Source organism: Anser brachyrhynchus (assembly GCF_964034855.1).
Source record: "Anser brachyrhynchus genome assembly, chromosome: 5".
In the NCBI taxonomy this organism is placed as follows: domain Eukaryota; kingdom Metazoa; phylum Chordata; class Aves; order Anseriformes; family Anatidae; genus Anser; species Anser brachyrhynchus.
The window spans coordinates 29,342,085-29,365,399 of NC_137699.1; the positions used below are offsets into that span (position 1 = coordinate 29,342,085).

Sequence of the window (23,315 nt, forward strand, 5' to 3'; positions counted from 1 at the left end):
CATAGGTCCCTGGGCAGGGAGGAAAGGCAACAGCACTAAAATGTGAGGGGGAAACGCCATGAGATGTGGGTTGGATGAAAGTTACGGGGAGGCCTCCCAGGGGGAGTAAGGTCGGGTGTGAATTTGGTGTCAGGAGGGACGAGGCGTTTGGGGAGTGTTTGAAGCGTGGATTTCTTGCAGCCCCTGGTGTGCCGGACCTGGAGCCTGGGCTAATGGCTCCGTACGAACAGCCGACAGTCACGGCTGTGTCTCCATCCATCAGTGGGGCCCTTGGGAGCAGTAAGCCGGGGAAGGCTGGCCAGGCCCCTAACAGAGGGGAAGGGGAGAAAGAGATGATGTATGACATGGGAGGACTTCAGAGAGGAGAAAGGGTTGAATTAAGTGGCTAATTAATCTTGGAGAGTAGGTAATGGGAAGAGTATATATAGGGAGGATGTTATTTTTAGAGGAGAGGTCTCACTGGCAAAATACTAATCCAAAGAGAGTGGCAGGACAGCAGAGGAGACACTGGAGAGACGGTCCGGCTAGTTGTGCTGCCCAGCAGGGCGGCAGAAGTGGAAACTGAAGAGGAACGGACACCTGTGAGTTTGGTGAGAGCTCAAACCTCTGCAGTCCCCTGTTGTTGCTGTGTTATTTTAAAGACTGAAGCACCCTTCGAGGCAAGTATAGTGATGAGAGTTCATTTATTTCTTTTCAGATGTATCAGCGGTGGGATAGGAGAAAGGGAAGATCATTTTGGCCAGCTCATTTAAAGCAAAGTCCAGAAAGATGCTGTAAGATTTCCATTTACTCACAAGTATATTTTTATCTGTGGAGGAACAGGCAGCCTAAACGAGGGAAGAGGTGACACCCGCCTTCCTCCCACCTCCATTTATTTTTCAGGTCATACCCACAAGCAAGTTGATCTTGCTTGGCTTCGCTGCTGTGAAGCTGGAGCTGCACGCCCTGTGCTGGCTCTCCTGCACGTGGGTGGGTGGCACGTGGGAGCTGGCGGCCTCCAGGCATGGCTTGAATTGCTGCTGGGCTGTGGTCTCCTGCTGCAGCAGTGCTGGCAGCCAGAAAGGGGCCTTCGGGTTGTTTTGCAGCTCTTACCTTACCAGCCCTGCTACAACACGGGCTCCAGCTCTTCGCCAGGACCGAGCACATCTGGAAGCGCTCTGCCTGCTGTGTGCTGCAGCGCCGCTGTGGGAAAGCTTTGTGGTGGGGCTGTGCTGTCACGTTGTCCCGTGACAGATCGCAGCCTTGCTGCTGCTGGAAACCTCCCCTGCGCTCCCGGCTCTCCCAGCCGCTGACCTGCTGTTAGGGCTGTCACAAAACACAGGTTTCCCCCTCTGAAAGCTGGAGGATGCCTGCCGGCCGTGCGTCAACCCCCGTGCTTTGCAGAGCAAGCGTGTGCGGGCCGCAGCTGGCAGGCAGCTGGCTTTGCTTCTGCTCTGGCTCCTCCACCCTCCCTTAAGGAGGCCCAGTGTGCTGCCTGTATTTCAGAGGTGTACAATGTTCATTTTTAAACCCGAGCAGAGGCTGGATTTGGGGACAGCAGGGCCAAGGGAGGAAAGCTCAGGCAGAGAAGCCCCCTCGGACGGGCCCGGTGGCAGCCAGAGGCAGAAGCCTGGCACCCCGGGGTGGTGGCGCTGGGTTTTGCACCTTGTCCTCAGGTCCCTGGTACTCCAGACAGGGCAGCAGGTTGCACGGGTGACTTCCCTCTGCCTCCACAAGCTGCCTGAGCAGGGTGGCAGAAATGTCCCTGTACCAGCTGCTTCCAAGGGTTGCACCCCTGGGTTCAAGCCTGCTGACAGAGTTGTTACCGTCCCACCATCTGCATCTCCACTCATGAGTGTAGCCTGGCTCCAAAGAGTTGCTAACTCCGGGAGGCTTTAAAGGAGCTGATTTGGTACTGAAGCTGTTTGGTATTTCTCATGTCCTCTGGTGCTTCTTCAAGAGCCTCCCAAATGACCGAATTTTTCCTCCCGGCATCTCTGTGAGTGGGCAGGACCACGCTGTGCCCATCACGGGGGAGCAAGAAGGCACAGGCAACTGAAGCAAGGTGGTACAGGAAGGCTGCACAGATGGGAAACGAGCGCTCAGTGACACCCTCGGTGTCTTCTTCAGGGCTCTGCTTCACCTGGGGGGCCACAGCTCCCCTGCAGGTAGGGTAGAGGTCCAGCTGCTGCCAGCAGGCTACACCCAAAGGCAATGACCTACGTGGTAATTTGAAGATACTGATCTTCCTTCCTCATGGAAGCACGATAACAAAGGCAACACATGCTGCGTTAATCACACTCCTGTTATTTCGCATTGTGGCTATCAAGTTTGAGGTGAACCGAGGTGGGCTGTGCCCTGCGGAATCGCCCTTCTGCTCCTGACCCAAGGCAAATCAGTGGGGGCACCGCAGAGTGGTGTAGGAGGGTCAGCTTCTTTATTTGCTGCATTTTGGCAGCGAAATTAGGAAATTTAGAACAAGGTGGTAAAAAAACAAAAAAAAACAAACAAAAAAACAACCAAGGGGAGCACAAGAGGGAGCTGAGCACAGGCACGTGAGGTGCTGCTTCTCCTGCTTGCTGGTGCAGTAAGGACCAGTGGGTTGCTCTCTGGGGTGGTTTATCAGTTGTTGGCATGGTGTGAGTCCCCACGAGTTGGGGGTGGCAACGAGGAGGTGGTGGCATTAGCATCCACTTTCATGTGGCCTTCTGACTCTCTGTCTTGCTGGTGTGCAGCTACCAAGTAGCCATTTAGCACAGGGGATGGCACCCACAGGCTCAGTATGGGTTTTCAGGGATGGATGTCTGTTCCTGTGCTTTCACAAATTTAATGTGCATCCTCTGGCAACTAAGCACTGAGTTTAGTAGGAGTTAAAATGATTAATGCGCCTCTAACCAAAGAATGTATCTGGGGAGGGAATAAAGAAAATGTTATTTGTATTTGGGATCAAAATGCTCTGAAAAAAAAATAAATCACAGTAAATCTACTTTAGCAACTGGAGTGCTGCCATAAAGAGAGCTGGGTCTACACTAGCCATGATGATGCACGTGAGGCCAGAAATCAGGCTCACCCCCATGAGTTAGATGCTAGAGCAGCCTTGTGGCAGGGTAAGGGAAGGCGACTGGTTTTAAGATGCAGCGTGATCGCTTTAGGAAACGCCAACCACTTCCCCCAGAAAAGGGCTCTAAGTGTTCTTCCTGAACTGGACTTTCTTATTGAAATAGCCCTGTGGTATCACTCCAGGATGGCTGTGATGGTCCCAGCGGTACCAGGTGAGTTGGAAAGGAGCTGTGAACATGGTGGCCAGGCCACCAGCCCAGGACAGACTCTCAAGATGACAACACTTCAACCATCCTGAGGAGATGAGCTGGAGGTAGTGTCTCTCCTCAGGCCTTCACCTGGTGTTTGCACCTGAGGGACACAAGCCCATCCTGGAACGTACTCACCTGGGTTGGTGCAGGAACTCCTTGACTTGATGGTGAAACGTGTTGTTTTTGTGTGTTGTTTTTTTTTTTTCCTTTGCTTTTTGCTGGTAAAAACCTGATTTCTCCAGTATGAGGGTGCTGAATTTATCTGTGGGAGGTTACTGCACTAATGCACCACTGGGAAACGAGCCATTGGGAAAACAAGCCTTTGCAGCAAGTCGGGGTGATCATCTGCCCCCTGCAGCACAGAGCTAGCTGCTTCCCTCTGCTGCTTCCCCAAGCAGCATTGAGTCATTTTCTTACAGGGGAGGAAACAAATTTTCCAGACACGAGGCCCTTCTGGGCAACTATTGCAGTCTCCTTTGCATTTTTCAGGAACACAAAATATGATTTTATGTCCAGAGCCCAAAGTATGTTTCTTCTTTTATTGGGCTCCATAAGCTGCAAAGTTATTTAAAACTTTTATGTGTCTCCTCTCTAGTCTGGTGAGGGAACAGGGGGATATTAATGCTTGCGGGGGATTCCCTCCCTCCCCTGCTTCGTAAAGAAAGCTTGCCTTGTTTTAAGTGTTTTCCTTCTGCCTGACTCCATAGAAAATATTAGGGATATGGGATCTGGTATTCATTATAAGTTCCCAACAGAGTAAGATCAATGAAACTTTAAATAAAACAGCTGTGGGCCAGTATGTCATTTAGCCGTTGATTTTTGTTAGAACCATTTCTAACTTCCAGTTTAACCATTTGGTGAGGGCCTTTATTCCCTTTTTCAGAAGCCTGCATGATGCTGCCTTGTTGCTGGTGCTTCGTACTCACACCAGGTAGATCTTGTGTACTTATCTACCAGGGCACGAAGCCTGCATCACGGAGCACTCACCCATTGCACAGCCACGAATACTTTTATCTTTACAGGCCAGGGTGCAGGGTTTAACCACAAAGCCACCCTCTTCATCTTGAACACGAAAACAATCAGGTAAAATATTAAAAACTTTTTTTTTTCTTAAATAGAGAGTGAAATGAAGCAAGTCCTTCTGAAACACGGAATAAGACCAAAGGGAAACCCACCACAGCTGTCAGCAGTGCCCGGCAGTGTGTTCTCCGGGTATCTTGTGTGCACGTTTGCATCCCAGCCAGATGCCGAGCGCGAGAGCAATGAAAGGGCTGGAGGCTGGAAGGACTTAGAGTGAAAAGGACTAAGCGTGTACACCTCAGCTGAGGAAGGGCGATATTGCCATCTGCAGGGAGCAGTCCCCGGGGAGAAGGGAGTGCTCAGCCTGCTTCAGTGTCTTGTAGCTGAGAGTAACAACAGGAACTTTGGAAGGCAAATGCAGGTGAGGCAGGCAGGCAGACCCTTCCTCCTGATGTCACTTGTTAAACCGGAGCGATTTCCCAGGGGGGCAGAGGCAGCCCGGGCTCTCAATTCCTCCTGCAGCAGACGGGGAAAGGCTGTGCTTTAGGGAGGGCAGGAGGTGGTGGGGAGTGATGGAGGGGCCTGCTGGGCCCTGTGGCCTCCTGCTTCCTGCCTCTCCTGTTGCTGGTAGATGTGGGGCCAGGATGCTGTGGTAGCTGGAGGCTTCGATCTAGAGTGGGGGGCTGCAACTTGTGCCTGTGAGCAGCCTGGGGTGAAGAACAAACAGGAATTGTGTCTATTCCCCAAACCATTTAATCATCCTAAAGCAAAATGCAATTTAAACAGGGGGCTTTCTGGCCATCATATTCATGAGCAGAGATCAAAAAGTATCTGAAGAAAGAGTTTGTTTATTTATTTTTTTTACCAACATGGGCATCCTCAGCTCAGTGCTGAAGAGCTGGCAGCGTCACTGATCTGAATGCTGAACTTGGGAAGGCAGCCGGTCCCCTGACATTTCCTCATGGGAGGTGACACCAATTCCTGCGGCAAGCAAGTAGGCATTTTGGAGGAAGAACCGCAGGAAGAGCCCAGATAATGCATACAGGTAATAATTTACTGGCAGGAAAGGGACACCAGCACTCCTGCCTTGTCCCTCGCAGCTTCCCCCAGGCCATGCCGCCTGGCTGTACGTGGCTTTTCCAAGCCCTGCCGCCCTCAGCTCTGCAAGGAGAAGCTGCCACCAGACAGCCGCGGTGCTGGTGGGGTGCTTCTTGCAGGACTTGCCCATGCCTGAGGGTCATAGGAGCCAAACCTGATGAATGTTAGCTTCCATTTCATCAACCCCTGTTTGTCTAATCAAACAAGTGTTTGTGGCTGCAAGGGAGATGTTCAACACACAAGTTATTGGCTTCTTCAGGGCTTTGGAGGCTATCTCTGTGGGCTGGGAGGACACTATCCCAGTGTCCTCCCCAGTTAGACCAGTTCCGTGCTGATACCTGTCACACGGGTCATGGGACAACGGCACGGTGCCTGGCAAGAGAAGAGCTTTGTCCCCCCCATGGCACTTCAGAGGTAAGTTCTCCAGTGTGGATGCAGTGAGATTTGGATCTAGCTACTGCTCCTCTGCCAGCAGAGCTGTGTCAAGGGGAGGAGCGATACTTTGGGTGCAAAATCCAAAATAATTGGTATTACTGTTATCCTGTTGAATAAGTAAAAGAGGAGGGAGAACAGCAAGTAGGAGAAGCTGGGAGCAAACCCGTCAGTTCATGCCGCTGAACAGACTGTAGCATCAAATCATGCCAGAGACAGACTGTGTTTTTCTGTATCTTGAGGGAACATGAAGAAAAAGACTTCTATACTGGTGATAGGACTTTCAAAGACTTATAATACTTAAACAGACCTTTTCAAAATAACTATAGTGGCACAAAAATTCTGTGTATGCTAGGCATAATTCTTGAACGATTGAACAGTAGATGAAATTGCAGCTTGTTCTCCAGTATGATTTATCAGAAGATTAGAGGAGCCAGGATGCTATGTGTGTGTGTGTACGTGTAAATACATATATATAAAGTTTGTCCTTTCTACTCTGTGTTTACCTGTGTAAGATGACAGCTAGGTTAAAATATCTGTTGTGATGACATCTTGATGAGTTTGCCTGCATTGTGCAACTATATGGTGTATTGTTTTAATGTTGTGTTTGCTTAGCTTAACAGTTGCCTAAAAAATAAGGACTGGAACCGCAAGTGATGGGACATGTACCGCCCTCCCCAACTGGACGAGCATGCGAAGGTAGGAGAAAAGCACTGTGGTTAATATAAACGTGCGAAGCCACTTGCTGCATTGATAACACTCCAGCATTCTGCAAGGGCTTCACTTCAATTTCATAAAACTATCTCAAAGCAATCTATACCACAGCTTTGCTATACCTTGAGTCTACTAAAAAATCCATGACTTTGAGTGATTTTTTTTTTCAATCAGCTTTTCTTCATGAGCTGCATAGCAGCCATATGTGTGTTTGAGTAGTACTGTGCCATACAAAAGTTGAGGTTATTGTTAAAGCTTACTAACCTTACTATCACCATACAGATCAGCACCTGTCCCTTAAATACCATACCTGCTGTAAGCACATCCCAGAATAGGTTATACCTGTTTCTGCAATGCCAGTATATTTATTGAGTTATTTTTAGATTGGGATCCACTTTAACTGAAGCCTTTATACACATTACTATTTCCTAAATGTTTATTTCTGATTTTATACTGGATTGTTCTTCCTAAACATAAACATTTCTGTCCTTGTCCTTGCAGATTTTCATCTTGTTGAATCATTGCTTTGGTTCATCAGGCTCATTTTGAATTCTCTTCTTGTCTTCAGAGTGTTTGAAAATCTTCCCAGGGTGATTCACCTGCATGTTTTAACACTGCATGCTCTAATCTGCTTAGCAAACTATTAATGCAGCTGTTGAAGAGTCCTGTGCTGAGAGGAGATCCCTGATTCCGCAAAGGAATTGTCCTTGTTTGTCAAGGAGCTATTTTGAATGCAAACACTGACAGAGGTATGCTTCCAGCTTACAATTAATTTTATCCTGCCATTTTCCTGTTTGCTTAAGAAAATACCGTGTGTGGCATAGCACTGAAATCTTTACTACGGTCACGTTTAACACATCTCTATTTTCCCCCTTGCCCAGTAGCTTAGTTATTCCAGGTAGGAGTATTGGATTAATTTGAAACAGCTTGTTTATTGCCTGCCTTGTTGTCATGAGCAGCTTAGCAGTTTAATGAATGGAAGTACTTATACATTGATTATTTAATCTTCTGTTCCATTGCCTCTCTGACCTTTGAAGGTAAGCTTGCCAATCGAAAAATCACTGCACCTCTGGGGAGCGTGGTATTCGGGATGGTGCTACAGATGTCTCAGCAATGGTTCATTAGCTACTTCAGTGAGTTTCTTAAGGATTACAGGTGCTGGCTACTTGAGTAATGTGAATTTCCTCCATCCTACTATTCCCCTATTATGACCTATGTTCTTCAAATTCCTTTTAAAATGAATACTGGGTCTCAATTAAGCAAGAAGTGAGGATGATGTGACATGCTCAGTCGTTGCAATCTGCTGTCTGCTGAAAACAAAAACTTCTGCTAATGTTAGTCACTGAGTCTGTGTAAACGACAAAAAAAAGATGGTTTGTCAAAACAAAGATGTGTTGTGATTTGAGCTTGGAAATTTAATGGGAGACTGTGGTCATGAGTGCAGTGGTTGCATTTAGGTGTACATCAAATGTTGGCTTAGGGGCTCAGGTGGCTTTCAGGAAAGGTCTGCGGGCTAGCCAAGGAAGGACACAATCATGCAGCAGCTCTCCTGTTACCCCCTGAAGGTTTATAGATAGCTTTGACACAGTAGGATGTTTTTGTAGTGGTCTACATCTCGTTCTCAAAGGCTTGTGGCATTTCCTCAGTAGTTCACACTTAGTGTGTAAAACTAAACACACTGATCTGGTGTACACTTGTTCTGATCATTCAAATATTAATCCAAAAAGAAAAATATCTTTTGTTTTCTTTGTACTTGCAAGGCTCCGGTTGGGCCAGGGGTCACCCCGTCCTTCTGCAGCTGGCATAAATTCAGCACGAAAACATGAAGCTAACCTAAACCTTATTGCATGTACTAGATGATGTACAAAAAAATATGATGACATGCAATGCCTATTCGGTATTAAACCTCTGCTGGGCTGTGATCTGATGTCGGGTGATTTGCTGCCAGCCTGCCTAATTGCCTTACACAGTGTCAAACTGCAGGGCGGTGGGCAGTGCCCGCTCCGTGCCATGGAGAGGAGGAGGCGGTGGGTTCGTGGTTCAGATGCGTTTTCTTGAGCTGTAGCCGCGGCCCTAAGTTACAGACTCGTCCCAACTAAAAGCTAAGGTCTGCGGCTTCAGTGATGAGCTACGGCTCCCCGCGTAAGCATAAGGCGCCTCAGGGACTGGCTGAATACTGCTGCTGAGCAGTAATTAACAGCGTATTAATTATGTTTGGCTGGAAGAGACGAGCGTGAGGACTTGTAAGGGGCGTCAGGACGAAGCAAGGCACGTTGTGCAAGCTGCAGGAGAGGAACCCTCAGTGAACCGCCGCCCCCACTGACTACTGCCCACCGCCCCCAACATGGCCGCCCGCCGCCATTACCCCGGGGAGGGGCGGGGCGGAGCCAGGGCCGCCTCCGCCAATCGGCGCGCGGGGCGGGGCCGCCTCCCGGTGGCGGCGGCGGGGCGGGGCGGGCGGCAGTCGGGAGCGAGGCGTCGCGCAGGGAGCAGGAGCCGCCCGCCAGCACCGCACCGGCCTCCTCGCCCCGCACGGCCCGGCCCGGCCCGGCACGCACCGGGACCCGCAGCCCAGGTTCGTGACCGGCCGGGGCGCGGTGCTATCTGTGTGTGGGGGGCGGGGCGGGCGGGTCCTTCAGCCGAGGGGTGGTGGCGGCGGCGCACGGGGTCCCGGCGGGGCGGCGGGCCGGTCCCGGTGCTCCGCGTGCAGCCGCCGCCGCGGCGGGCGCTGAGTGCAGGGCGCGGCCCGCGCCGCCATTTTGTGGCGGAGCGATGGCGTCGGCTTTTCTGCCCGTGCGCCTCGGGGGGCGGGGCCGGGCCGGGAGGGGCGGGACCGAGGGGGGAGCTGCGCGCTCGGATTGGCCGAGGCCGGGGCGGGCTCCAGCTGGCGGGCTGCGATTGGGCCGCAGCGGGGGCGAGGCCGGGCTGCTGCGGACTGCGGCAGGGGGCGGGGCGGGGGCGTGCTGAGTCACCGGCACGGCGCTGACGGGACGGGACGGGCCGGGACGGGCTGGGGCCGGGTCTGACGGGACGGGGCCGGGCCGGGCCGGGCCGGGCCGTGTCTCCCTCCCGCAGCGAGCTCCGCGCCCCCAGCCATGAGCGGCTGCCGCGTCTTCATCGGGAGGCTGAACCCCGCCGCCAGGGAGAAGGACGTGGAGCGCTTCTTCAAGGGCTACGGCCGCATCCGGGACATCGACCTCAAGAGGGGCTTCGGCTTCGTGGTGAGTGCGCCTCACGGGCGCTGGGAGGGCTGGAGGCCGCGGGGAGAGCTCTGGGCGCTTAACGGTGCTCTCGCTGTGTGGGTTTGCAGGAATTTGAGGATCCCAGGGATGCGGATGACGCTGTCTATGAACTGGATGGAAAAGAGCTTTGCAGTGAGAGGTGAGCTGCCGTATCTCCTGTGTTACTCAAACATAAAAAATATGTGTCGATTTTCAGTTGCGTTTTGTTATCAGCACTGTTCAAATCAGCTGTAGCTCTTTTTCACCCAATAACTATGAAAAGATGCTTAAAAATGCATGATTTCCCCTTCCTTATTTTTTTTTTCCTCTGCAGGGTTACAATTGAGCATGCGAGAGCACGCTCTAGGGGTGGTAGAGGCAGAGGGAGGTACTCTGACCGTTTCAGTAGCCGCCGTCCACGTAGTGACAGGAGGTACGTATAGCCGTGAACTGACGTGGTTTTAATAAATAACTCTGGGTCCATCTCATCGGCAAACACGAGGTACACTGAGATAGTAAAAGGTGCTATTTGCCTTTCTAGTCAATCAGATGTGGCAGTAGGATTGTGAAGATCAAAAAAATCAGATCATCTCCTTTATGTTTTTGTACCCCCAAAGTAATCGACGCTTGTCCTTGATTACTTGGGGCATTACATAGTCACAATAGTGATCAGTTGACTGCTGATTATTGGTACGGTCTTTGTTAGTATTAAAACGCGATTATGCTTGAGTTAATAAATAATTAATACTTAATGTTTATTTCCCAGCAGAAGTGCCCCACCTGTAAGAACAGAAAATCGTCTCATAGTAGAAAATCTGTCATCCCGAGTCAGCTGGCAGGTTTGTTAAAACACGATTAACTATTTTGACTTCATTTAATGGGTATGTAATGTAATTATTTTGTAAAATAATAAATTAAAAGTAATTCTATTTTTAATAAAATGTTTATGTAATTAATGTAATTTTAAATAATGTAATTTAAATATTTTGAATGAAAACTAGTTAATTTTAATTTATAATGATAAATGTATATGTTTGAGGAAATATATTTATTTATTTTCTTGTTTTCTAAATCCATTTTAACCACATATTAAACCCTTTATTTGCCAGCCTATCTGTGTCGTTGGCCTTATGACGAGGAGTGCCTGTGGGTTATCCTAATCGTTCTGTCTTGGTCACTCTTGGTTGGGCCTGGTTGACTTTCCAGTCAGCTCCTACAATGTCACTTGGCCACCTCTAGATCTGTGTTTGCCGGTCTAGATGTAATCGATGCACTCCTTAAAGTGCCACATTGCAGCGGTCCCAGAGCGTTAACGAGATCTGATTCCTAAGTTGAGAGCTGTTCTTCCTGTAACGCTTCCGAATAAGAGTTCCTGGTCGAAAAGAGTTGAAAGATACGAAATTAGGTGGTCGTTGGAATCCTGATCGCAGTAAAGTGGTCCTTGGTAACATCAAGCATAGAGAATGTCTGGATCCGTCAATAGTCTCCTAATAGGGAGGGCGGTGCGATTAATGGCTTCCATCGACTGGGTAGTGTTCGACAAGTGGGTGGCGAAGAGCCAGTCGGGCATAAATCATGACGGTATCTCCGGTCGCTTAATGCAGTTTGCTGCTTGGCTAGCCTAGGGAAATGTTAATAAAGGTAAAGTAAACTATATTTTTAATGACATATGGGGCACAAAATAATGGTGTTATGTAAATGTAATTCTGTATGCATATAAGACTCGTAATATAAATGGAAACTGAAATAATTCAAAAATATACGGGTAGTATTTTGCACTCAGTCCAGTATATATATATTTATATATAAATATTCAGATGTATTTTTTTAGATATCTCTCTCTCTCTTTCTAATCTATATAATCTCCATAGACTAATTTAATTTTCCTTAATGTTATGATACTTTATTAGCATTTTGCTTAAAGCAATATGCTTTTTTCATTTATTTCGTGCCCTGATATAGATAATTCAATTTTGATAGAATACAAGTATGGCAGTTGCCATGTTTGTAATTTATCTAACATCTTCTCTTTCAGTAGTCATAAGTTTCTTTTCTTTGCTCTTTTTAAAAAAACAAAATAAAACTTTTTATATACATAAGTATTTATTTCTACTTCTTTGCATAACATTACTGGTCTTGTGTTAGGATCTCAAAGACTTCATGAGACAAGCTGGGGAAGTAACCTTTGCAGATGCACACAGACCTAAGTTAAATGAAGGGTAAGCCTCTAAAGTTCTCTTGAAAGCTATAGGCTAATATTCGTCTATATTGTGTAGATATCTGGGGAGGGAGGCTGGCTACCTCCCGTGCTCAGCAGCTGTTCGTGGCTTAATTTAGCTACCCTTTGAACTTGCAGTCTGTGGTATTTGGGGAGGGGAATTCTTCAGTTCATGCTTGAGTTTGTCATGGTGTTACTACACACCAAGCAGTGTGGGGGTTTTTAAGCTGTTGTGTATTTTTTTTTTTACATAGTACTTTTCTTTTTTTTCCACTCTAACCATCAAAAACACAATTTGTAATAGTGAGCTGTTTTGGCTTTTTTTTTTTTTTTCCTTTTTAATTTCTGTAGGGTGGTTGAATTCGCCTCTTACAGTGACTTAAAGAATGCTATTGAAAAGCTTTCTGGTAAAGAAATTAATGGAAGGAAAATCAAACTAATTGAAGGCAGCAAAAGACACAGGTATGGATATCTGTTAAATAACGATTCAATATGCATTAAGAAAGCCTTGAAGTCAGTGACCAGACAGTGAGACTGGAGACCAGTGAACTGCATGGTTGCTGTAGTGGCCTGTGATGTTCCGTTGCTGACACCGATGCTCATTGCTTCCTCAGTAGGTCCAGAAGCAGGTCACGGTCTCGTAGCAGAAGCTCATCCAGGTCTCGTAGCCGTTCCCGTTCCCGAAGCCGCAAGTCTTACAGCAGGTCGAGGAGTAGGAGCCGTAGCAAGTCTCGATCAATTAGTAGATCTCCAATGCCAGAGAAGAGCCAGAAACGTGGCTCTTCCAGTAGGTCTAAATCCCCAGCATCTGTGGATCGGCAGAGGTCTAGGTCGAGGTCCAGATCTGTTGACAGTGGCAACTGAACTATAAGTAACTTGCCCTGGGGGCCCTTTTTTAAACCATACTTGCTAAAAGCTGTGGTAAGTATGTGACTTTCTGCGGGGAAGGGTTTGGGTGGGGAGGGCAGGGAAGGGAGGGAGGAGGGATGGGGGGTCTTTGTAGATGTGGACCATGGTGGGGAGGGTTATTGACTAATTGTATTAAATGTTTTTTGATAACCCTTTTCTTGCTCACATTTTTTGTGAATGTCTGAAGTGTATAGTTTGTGTATATTGACAGAGCTCTTTATAACTAAAGCAGACCACTTTAAATTTTTTTGTACTCCAAAAAGAGTAACCTAAACACTAAATTCCCACTATATTCAACTGTGAATAGCAATTCAGAATATTAGTTTAATATCTCAAATTAAACTAATAGCTTTAGGCATCTAAGAGCTCTACATGTGCTGTACATAAAGCTTTATTCCAGAGCGTATTTTTTTCATGCTTTAGAACCATTGTTTCAGCTAGAGGTCAGCAGATTAAGTGCTGGTCAATATTGGTAATAAAACTTTATTTTAAAAGCTTTTCATTTAATACGACTTGCACTACAGTAAGAAAATGCCCATTTCACTGCCCTGTGGTAATAGTATTCTATAAAGCACCCTAATTCTTGATACTTGAGAACTAAATAGCTCAAATAAAGTATAAAGAAACACGTCTCTGCTTCTGGTGTATTCCTGTTGGTGAAGCGTTTGTGACTGTGCCTCGTGTAGACCCATCTAGAAATATTTTAACTGTCCAACTACAGCAAAGCTGTTATTGAACATTTTGGGTGTGGGGGAGAACTTCCTTTCAAAATACGTCACGCTGTGCCCTTAGGTATCTGCGTCTTTTTGGGGACTTCGTGTTCTGAAATAAGAACCTTGATGATAAGGAGAAGCCTGCTGTGAGAGAGTGAGTTCAAAAATTGGAACGGGTGAATCATTCAGATTTTAATTTACTGTTCAGAGAGTGTGAAATGTTAGAGATGGATGCAGTCATTGAACTTCATCTGCGTGTGTGCATGTGTGTATGAGAGGACACTGAGATACGGATAAAATATTTTTATAGGAATGAGTCCTCATTCTAGAGAAAGAAGAGGGAATTTTAAATTGGCATCTGGGAGTACTGCAACAGTGGTGCCCCGCAGTTCTGCCTCCCGGTACTGTGTGTGTTTACCCACCCATTACAGAGGCAGCAAGGTGCAATCCCTGTGTTTCTCAAACCCTTACCTATGTTACAAGAGAGCTTTAGAACTGAATTTAAACACTTAAAAATGTTTTCTTTTGAAGTGCTTTACAAAGCTAATCTAGTAACACGCTGAAACCTTTTAAAAAATCCTTGGAACCTACGGTCAGGTCCTAGGAAGCTCAAGGAGGGTCTGCACAGAGCAGAGCTAGCTCTCAGATTGTGGGTAGATTTCTGGTGTCTGTGCAGGACGCTTTGCCTTTTCTCCTTTCTGTTGCTGGTTTCTTGTTTGTTAGCTTGGAACACGGTTACGTGAACGAGCTTTTGTGCCTTGTGAGCAAGCGGTGAGAGATTCAGATTGATAACGTAGCTAACGAGATTATTACTAGACAGTTCTTGGGAGTGGGAGGTTTCAGGCTTTGCATTACAGAGGGTTATACTGAGTTCTGGTCAAAAATGACCTTGCGTTTATGAAGTGTAGGTTCCTGGTTTGGTCCTGTTTATTCTTAGTTCAGCTGGTTTATTTCATGTTACAGTGTATTTTTAGCACATTACAGGTTTTAATGGCGGTCATCCCTAGTGCTAAACTTTGAAGTAGGAAGGTAGCTAGATAGCTTCCTGGAGGTTTGTTCTGCCTAGTTGAGTGACTCCTGCAAAGCAAGGCGTGTTCAGGGCTCACATGTTTTCAGCGGTACAGCTTGCTGGACCTGAGCTCCACTCACGGAGGCAGTTGGCATAGCCACGTTCAGGAATTCTGTGCTGTCTACTGCGTGAAGAGCAGCGGCACGCCGCACGGTGCTCAGGTTCATGGAAAAAGAGTGAACAGCAGCCCACGGGGTATTCAGCTGCATGCCGGGTCTTGGCTTCTACACTGGGAAACTCTCACACCCCATTTTGGGTCTTCATTAGAGAAATTACACTAATCTTCAGCGATCTCTTTGAGAACTGCTTGCAAGGTGCCAGCAGGACAGTTACAAGTAAGTGAAATTCAGGAAGGAAACTGATGTGAGTGGTGGTTTTTGCATAGGCAAAACTGGGGGCAGACACTTGGGAGCGTGGCCCTAAATTGTCCCAAAGGAAAAGCAGTGTCTGTAGGTTCCTGCAATGACTTGTTTCTGTGTGGGAGCCTGGAATTCTCCTTCATGGGCAGGCAGGGAGAAGCCGTCTGAGGAGCACGGTCTTTGGAAAGCGAGTGAGGGTGGAGATAGCTCAGTGGCACATCCTCTGGTGTAAAAGGAGCAGATTGAAGCTTTACATGGAACTGCTGGAAACCTGTAAACCAGCTGCAGAAGGCGGAGCCCTGGGGGGCTGTGATAGCGGCTGCTGCAGAATCTCTCTGTACCATTTTCCTGGTTTCCTGCTGTTTCTGCAGAGTCTCGATACTGGTTTCATTTCTTGAGCAGTGTTTGTGTCCGCAGCTGCACAGATCGCTTCTGTTGCATCTAAAGAAAAATGTGAGAGTAGGTAGTTCTGAGCCCAGGTTATAAAAAGATTGTGATGTAACTGCAATGTTGTTGCTGGGTGTTTTTTAAAAGAGAGAAGAGAAAACAAACCAAAAAAATTGACATTCTGTCAAAATATTTAAACCATCTTGTGTCCAGTGATTTCATGAATCTGGGTTTGGAAAGCTACCCTTTTACCACAGTCTGGCAACCCACCTAGGTGTCTGTTCCTACTATCATCTGCTTTGCACTGAAGGAACACCTTGGTATTCAAGTTGTGATTTTTTTTTTTCCCCTTCTCCTGTTAGCAGAGAATGGTCACTCATGTTAACAGAAGTGCCAGTCGTCCTTCAGCTGTAGCTACAAATGATGGTGAAATGCTCTTGCAGCAGCCTATGGTACTTACTGCTCAGCTGCTTCTCTGTCCCAAGGGTCTGGAGAAGAGTGAGCCAGGAGCAGCACAAGGATGGCTGGTGGAGTGTCTCGTTCAGCAGTTCATTCCCTGAACTTCACGCAGTCAGATGGGTTTGACATTATGGGCCCACTGAAGCTGGATAAGAGTCTATCACACCTCCATACCAACACCGTATGTATTTTTAATGAGCTTTACTAGAAAAAGATCCAAATGCTTCCTTCGTTCAGCTACGATATGTGGCAGGTCCGTTCTCCCCCCACTCCAGAAGTGACACCCTTCAGTGAGTCTCGCAACAGCTTGTAGTGAAGCCAAGATCTGCTGCGTTGAAGATCAATGTTCTGCTGTAGGTTTTAGGCATGTGTGAGGCTGTTCCTTGCATGTGGTCAGTGCAAAGCACAGCTGTTGCAGGACACCTGTCCTGGTTCAAGGATGCCACTCTGAAAACCTGTGAGCACTGGTAGTATAGATGGTACGTTTATTTCTGAGACATTCTGCTGATGTGAGAAGCCCTAATTCCTAGCGTCTTCAATTGCCTCTACTTTTTATTTATTTTTTATTGTGATTTCTACTTAGTACGTAGGCTATGGTAACTCTTGAGTTATATATGGCAACTATTCTGTCCCTAGAAAGCAGCAATTGTCTGGCAATTATAGGTAAATGTATATGGCTTGGGCTGGAAAGACTAGGAAATAGAGAGGCAAAGCTGTACTTGCCACATGGTTTCTTTATTCCATCATGAATCCTGAAGGCCAGGATCAGCAGAAGGCCCTCTCCAAGCTGGAACATCAAGTAGAGCTGTGGGAAGAAGTACAGGGGGCCGATGACTTCTGGGGCAAAGGCAACCTTGAGGATGGTAGAGCACAGCTGGACGTTCTGGCAGCCAGTTTCCATGCACACTGTCCGCCTGCAGCTGAAGGAGGAGGAAAAACGTTGACAAAATCTGATCCATTTTAAACAGTTTAAGACAGACTCCACCCACCTTGCTGTTGTAATGTTTCATGCATCTGCCTGTGCTAAAAGCTGCTTTATCGGGAGCAATATTGAGAAGAACCCTAGAAGGTTTTGCCTTGTGCTCCCTGTGCAATGTATGGAGACACATCATGCTATAAACGTGGACTTTGTGTTTAACGGTGCTTGGAGGACCTGTGTCCCACTCTGCTGCTTCCCACAGAGAAGAAATCTGTTTCCACGGTAAAAAGAGGAGTCCAAGTTGTGAAAGCAAAAAGTGAATAGAAAACAGTGAGGGCTAGAGGACGTCTTACCCGAATTAGATGGGATGGGAAGGGAAAGAGAAGCGTTTTGTTTGTTTTGTTCTTATGCAAGGTGTGGGAGTATGACTCGGGACCAGCTTGCAGTGTGTCTGCTCATACTCCTAAGACACATTTTGGGAAACTGCAGCCTGCGTATTTCACAAAACTGCATCCATTTTGAAGCCAGTGCTTTCCCCATTGCTCTGTATACCGTGCCTCTCTGTTTCTTCTGGTCTTAGAGTGAGGGAAGCGAGGAGCAGGGGAACATACCGGTCATTAAGCTTGAAGACTGCAGAGAGAACGTAGCCCAGAAGGAATCCGATAAAAGGCATCAAGGCAGAAGATCCGAGGAGGGATGGTGAGAAGACGACCGTGATACTGCTTCCCACGTTGGCCACAGATAGAACAATTATTGCAACAGATGACAGCAGAAGCACAACCATCCCTGTCTAAAATAAGCGTTAAAGACAGGGACAAGATAAAAACCCCCAACAAAATTTGCATCAGCTGTTGGAAGTGGCTGTGCCCAGTTCCCCATCCGGTACGTGGGTTTATAGTGAGAGATTCGCAGGGGTGCATAAGCGCCTTCCATGGATGCAAATGTTATAAAAAATGAACAAGACACCATCTTTAGGCATTACCTAGAGAGACCTTAATTTACTAAGTATCTTTCTGGCATGTATATATAGTGACTTGCTCTGCCAGCCATGTTTCTCAGGCATTGCTATGCGTTTCTGTCCACGTCCCTCTGTGAGTCTGGCATGACATGCCTGCTACCCAAAGCAGGTGGGGAGGAAGCCTCTGCTCACAGCAGCAGGCGTGGAATGCAGGTGGGGGCTGCATTTTCAGACTGTCTTACTGGTGTTCAGCAGAAGTAGTACCTGGGGGATTCTGGGAGGCAGAATACAACCCTCGTGCCTGTCTCTCCGCTTTGGAGTCCAGTTTGTGTGGAGCTCCCCAGGTGATTTTTAAAGCAACTCTCTACTGCTTCCTCTTTTGTAGAGGAAATAAATGGAAAAGCAGTGTTAGCAGAAAGGAACAAGAACTAAGGGGCAGCTGGGCCACTGTAGGTCACCTTCTCATGCTAGACTTTCAATGTTTCTTTTGAAACAGTCTGGTTATCACTGCCCTGTGCTGGCTAAAGGGACATATAAAGAGCTCTGCTCCTCCTACACCTAGCCTGGTTCCTGGGTTCCCATCTCTCTTGCAGGTTAGTGATTCCTAATGCCATTTTGTCAGGTCTTTGTTAGGCCAGGGTGCCCAAATCTTGTTGCGCTTGGTCTCAGTTTCTCTGAGATGAAGCCTTAGTGAAAGAAACTAAGAAAACCAGCTTTACAAAGTTGTTAGCAGCTCTCTGGGTACTGCTATTGAGTTAGGCAAGCAGCATGTAAGCAGCAAGTTAGTGATGTGTGTTTTGTGCTCTGCTGCAGCTCTGAGAAGTGGGAAATGTGTTTGTTTATTCTATCTGGGGTCTGCGCTGGTTGCAGCAATAGTCAGGGGCAGTGCCTATGAGGCTAATTAGTGCTGTCTGTAGCAAAAGAAATTGAAGTTAAAACTGAAACCAGCAAAGGAGAGCAAAACAGGAAGATGCCTACAAATTATTGTTTGTCTGGTAAAGGTGGAGGGCTTTACTCTGGGAAAATATTTTAATGACTGAAGCAGGGAAGTGGATGTCCTAAGTACTATCCTCAACCCTTTCATTGATTTGTGGCATGCTTTAAAGAAATGAATATTTCTGTGACTCTGTTTTTGTAAACTTCCTCAAGGTTCTTGGCTGAAAGGTGACTATCACAGGATACTTCTTACCTTGATGACAAATCCGGTGTACTGTGGTTTCTTCTCATTCAAGATGATGCCGATGGCACAAGGGATTAGCATCAGGGCCAGGGAGGTGATTATTCCTTTGTAAGGTACCTTGCCCTTCAAATCACCCTCATACAGTCCTCCCGAGTAAAGATACAGAAGCAGAGGCATGAGTCCAATTGCCAGAACCGTTGAGCATGTGGTCATTACAATGCTGAGATGGAGAAAGAAACCTTCAGTAGAATAATTACTTTTTTTTTTGGTGAAATATACTTATTTTACTAATCTGGACACATGGTTTTAATACAAAGTTTACCTTGCTCTTTCCCAGACCGTCACTGAGGCTCCCTCAACATCACTATCAGGTTGTAGGAGGATACAATATGAACAGAGTGAGGGGAAGATGGCTCAAGCTCTGTATAAGCTCTGAACAGACCCTTGTTTATGGGTACAGCCCATACTTCAGAAATTTGCATCTAACAGAGAGAGAGTAATGCCTCACACTTCTCGCAGGGACACATTGGCTTGCTGAGGAGCCTGGGTGATTTAAAACTATTCTAGGCTTAGTGCTTCAGTCATGGTCCAGCCTCTTGTGGACTGCTAATGTCAGTTCAGCCAGCTTCTGAACCAGCTGTACAACTGGATTGGCCTGGGCGACAAGCACACAGCCTCGCTTACCTGAGGTTCATGTCACCTTTCAGTGCCAGACTGAAGACGTTTGAGAGGTTTCCACCTGGGCAGCAGCCACAGATGAGGATGGCCAGGGATTCTGTAGGGCCCAGCTGGAAGAGCTTGCCCAGTACAAATGCTGTCAGGGGCATCACGCCGTACTGAGCCATTACAGCAATAGCTACGCCTTTGGGATTCCTGAGGTGAGTTGTGATCTTGGCTATCTCCATCGTACACCCCAGAGACACCATGATGACAAAGAGGACCACGATAAGGATCACATTTAGGGCTGTGTCTGTGGCCTGCTGGCCAAATGCAAACACTGGTGCTGCACTGGTCAAGGAGGTGCTCTGTGTGCAACCTGGGCTCCAAAGCTCTGGGCTCTCAGAGGCTCCCCTGGACTTGTTCATCCTGATGAAGAGTTTAGTCGTCCCTTCTTCTGTAAGCAGCTGTCAATGTGAAGAAGGGATTGATTCAGAAGTCTGAATAAAATACAATGAATGCAAGTAAAATGCGAGTTCTCCTGCTCCCTCTGGTCTGCGCCTTTTCTCTTTCAGGCCACCACTTTAATTAGCAGCCATTGAAATGGAAATCTCTTCTAAGGAGTTGTGTAAATTGTAACTTGTCTGATGTACAGAGTCCCAACAGACAACTTACGCAACTCGCACGGACAACCGACACTAGTCACAGGACTCAGCTTGTTAGATCCACAGCAGCCAAGGGGCACCCTGTTCCCTTCAGCAATACACGGGGCAGTTGGTGCAGCTTCTGCTCTGGTCTCCCTCCTCTTCCACTGTTTGTCCTCACCGTGAATATGAGGGCAGAACTGGTGAAAGCAAGAGAAAGGCTCATGCAAAACTGGTAAAGACAGGCAGAAGAGCTCTTGTCCACAAGATACTGCTGAAGCCAATGGTTAAAAACATGATGCATCCAGGGTACTTTGTTTTTAACAAGTGTTATAAAATGCTTATGCTTCTGTCCATAAGTCAATCTCTTAACAGACTAGGAAGGAAATTCCACGTCTGCTGCTGCGAGCAAAGAGGCTTCTTCCCTCTTTGCCTCAGGAGGCTGTGGGAAATTCCCCCTTGGATTAGTAGTGTCTCTAGGAAACTGCTAGGGGCTTTCATGTCCCTTTTTTGATGCAAGTTTTTCTGATCAGAGCACCATCTAGAATTTTTTTGATTGCATAAGGGAATTAATTCACCAACCTTTCTCAACATTCAAAAATATTATTCCCCCCTTAGCACTGAGCAGAGGCTCCACATGGCAGGACCCTCCATTGACCTCTGCAGTGCATGCCTGTGCTTCCAGCATAAGGCTTCCTGGCAGGGCACGGCATGCACACAGCGCCCAGGTGTGCAGGGAAAGGAGACCGGGGTGGCTGGCACCACAGTGGGAAGCGAGAGCAAAGAGGTGGCTGTCAAAGGCTGTTCTTCCAGCTGCTGCGGAGGGGACCTCTTCTGGTCCCCCACCGCTCGCCGTGCCCTGGCTGGACATGGGATGTGCCTCCCTGCATTGTCCACACTGCAGGTGCTGTGCTTCCTGACTCCTCTACACATTTTGTTTTCATTTATGGAGCAAGTTGACCTGAGCCACCCCCTGGGTCAGGCATGGGTCTCTAACAACATGCAAAGTAAAACACATTAAACCACAGTGAAGTGAATGCCATTACCTTACACACCTGTGAGCACAGCTCTCAAAGGCTTTGGTGAGGTTGCCTGCTGCTCCATCCCTTCCTGGCCACGCTCAGTGAGCAGGAGCGCTCTTCAGTCCTTCTGCATCAGGAAAATCTTCCCCCCTTGGCAAAATCTTGTCCTCTGCTTGCAGAATATAAAACCTGTGTTTAAAAGTATCTTAGATAGGGAAATTATCGGAATGTGTGTTGTTCTAGGGCAGCAGTCCTTTCCTCCGTGGTACAGGACTGGGGAAGGGATTTCAACCTGGGAGGCTCACTGTGTTATGGCCAAACTTTAATCCCTTTGCTGAAGGTCATTATAATGCTGCTCTGCACACTTCAGGGACGTCCTCGTCGTCCCTATTCATCCAGGAGCTCCACGGGCCTGACCTCTCCAGTCCCATTGCTCTGGAAACGCCACTGGCAGCAGGAAGGAATGGCAGGGCTGCCCTCCCCGTCCTCCCTGCTCGCTTTGGGTTGGGAACTTTGTTTTCTAGGCTGGGAGCCAGTCCGGAAAACAACCAACAATAGCTCTGTAGCCTAGCATGGCAACCCTGATCAGGCTGGGAGGAGGAGTGCCCACAGCGGGATGGAGCCACACCAGGAGCCACCAGCATCTCTGTGTGTCCATGGTTTCTCCTGCAGCCTTGCCATTAGTGCCTACAGTGCTGCTCTCAGAGGCCTCTGTGTCGATGGTGAGGCAAAGAGGGACACCCAGCCACCTTTCTAGGGCCCTGGCCAAGTAAGCGAGAGGAGGTGGCCTGCTACACGGCAAGCATTTCATTTTGCTTTGGGCAGCTGCAAGGTTCCTGGGATAATGTAGGTGCTGCCCAGGTAGTGTGTGTCAGCAAGGCCCTAGGAACTAACAGAAAATGCAGGAGCAAAGTGCCCAGCAATTGCCTCACTTTTTCTCCCTCCCTTCCCTTTCTTCCCCCCCCCCAGATCCCCATGCAGCCTCTCGAAATGTTTGTTTTCACAGTGTTGGCCTTTTAGCCGTACGCTGAATGTTGTCAGGAGATGCAAGAAGGGTCAAGTCAAGCAGCTAAGTGGTTTTGAAGTGTCGCTGCCTACGCAGCACCCAGACCTCCCCCTGCCAGCTCAGTGCTGCTCAACATTTTAAAATGATGATGGTGTAACACCCTCACCCTTTGTCTTTGCAGGACTGTAGAAGAATGCTTCAACTACTCCAGTAATTAAAAAAATGCCTGCTAGTTGTTTGCTCTTCAAGTGCTCCTGCTCGTTCCCAGTAGCTAAAGCACGAAACGCCACGGGAAGCAAGGGAGAGACTGGCTGAGAGAGGCAGAATAAACGATCATCATTATTTCACTCTGATTCACGCTGGAGATGTCCGGTTGTTTTACACGGGCACTGGAGCTGGGTGCTGGCAGTTGGTCCTGGCCGAAGAGCCGCATTGTGGCTCTGAAGCTGCTGCTCACTGCAGTGGGACCTGGGACCTGCTGGTGCCCAGAAGGGTGCCTGGAGACGGAGCAGAAAGGCTGGAGGAAAGATTTCCACGTTTTCTAGCGGGGCACAGAGCAGGCTTTGACCTCAGAGGAGCCAAATGGAGGGGCCGGCAGCAGCCACCCAGTGGCTTTTGACCATTTTTTTGGGCCATTTTTCTGGACTCAGCTCTTAAAGGGTAAATTTCTAAATGCTCTGTGAATGTTCTCTGTTTCCCTCACAGCTCAAATGGGCCCAAGTAGCTTTCTCTGCACGGTGAGGTCCTGCGCAGCTCAGGCCACTTGAGGGCAGTGGTTGCATGCCCAGAGCCAGCTTGCTCTCCGCGGATAAAAGCCCTCATAAAACAACAAAGTCTCACCGTAGGTGCCATCGCTTGGACCCTTTTTTTTTTTTTTTTTTTTTTTAATTGTCAGATAAGCCCAGATTCAGGGGTATGGTCTAATATACTGGGTGTCACAGGATGTTTGACAAGCCTGAGGCACTAAAGGTGATATTCAGAAAACAAACCATACAGAAGTTTGCAGGCTTCTTGTTGGAGCTCAGCATGATCTGTCTTGT

At 47.8% G+C, this 23,315-nt stretch overlaps 2 protein-coding genes across 6 annotated transcripts; one reads left to right on the plus strand and one right to left on the minus strand.

Moving 5' to 3' along the window:
• Nucleotides 1-8,969: 8,969 nt before the first annotated feature.
• Nucleotides 8,970-13,531, plus strand: SRSF5 (serine and arginine rich splicing factor 5). Of its 5 annotated transcripts, none has more exons than XM_080595451.1 (8): nt 8,970-9,129; nt 9,630-9,775; nt 9,865-9,935; nt 10,110-10,208; nt 10,542-10,614; nt 11,921-11,994; nt 12,345-12,455; nt 12,608-13,531. In XM_080595451.1, exons 2-8 carry the CDS (start codon nt 9,650-9,652, stop codon nt 12,855-12,857), a joined length of 804 nt encoding a protein of 267 aa, XP_080451577.1. In that variant the 5' UTR covers nt 8,970-9,129; nt 9,630-9,649; the 3' UTR covers nt 12,858-13,531. The 5 variants fall into 5 exon arrangements, with proteins under 5 accessions (XP_080451577.1, XP_080451579.1, XP_080451578.1 ...); XM_080595453.1 differs by having other exon boundaries at nt 12,611-13,531; XM_080595452.1 differs by having other exon boundaries at nt 10,545-10,614.
• Nucleotides 13,532-14,544: 1,013 nt separating this feature from the next.
• SLC10A1 (solute carrier family 10 member 1) lies at nt 14,545-21,563 on the minus strand. The gene is made up of 6 exons (XM_080595439.1): nt 21,294-21,563; nt 19,631-20,070; nt 18,956-19,166; nt 17,420-17,598; nt 16,613-16,809; nt 14,545-15,484 (listed from the first exon to the last, which is right to left on the minus strand). The coding sequence occupies exons 2-6, from the start codon at nt 20,029-20,031 to the stop codon at nt 15,294-15,296; spliced, it is 1,179 nt and encodes a 392-aa protein (XP_080451565.1). The 5' UTR covers nt 20,032-20,070; nt 21,294-21,563; the 3' UTR covers nt 14,545-15,293.
• Nucleotides 21,564-23,315: the final 1,752 nt, after the last annotated feature.

Bases quoted from the DNA above. Each gene is read 5' to 3' on its own strand.
- SLC10A1 (XM_080595439.1), bottom strand. From the start codon at position 20,031: ATGAACAAGTCCAGGGGAGCCTCTGAGAGCCCAGAGCTTTGGAGCCCA. The intron at 19,167-19,630 runs GTAAGCGAGGCT...TCTCCATCTCAG, and splicing joins AAAGGTGACATGAACCTCAG to CATTGTAATGACCACATGCT. The intron at 17,599-18,955 runs GTAAGAAGTATC...CGCTTATTTTAG, and splicing joins ACACCGGATTTGTCATCAAG to ACAGGGATGGTTGTGCTTCT.
- SRSF5 (XM_080595451.1), top strand. From the start codon at position 9,650: ATGAGCGGCTGCCGCGTCTTCATCGGGAGGCTGAACCCCGCCGCCAGG. The intron at 9,936-10,109 runs GTGAGCTGCCGT...TTTCCTCTGCAG, and splicing joins AAAGAGCTTTGCAGTGAGAG to GGTTACAATTGAGCATGCGA. The intron at 10,209-10,541 runs GTACGTATAGCC...TTTATTTCCCAG, and splicing joins CGTCCACGTAGTGACAGGAG to CAGAAGTGCCCCACCTGTAA.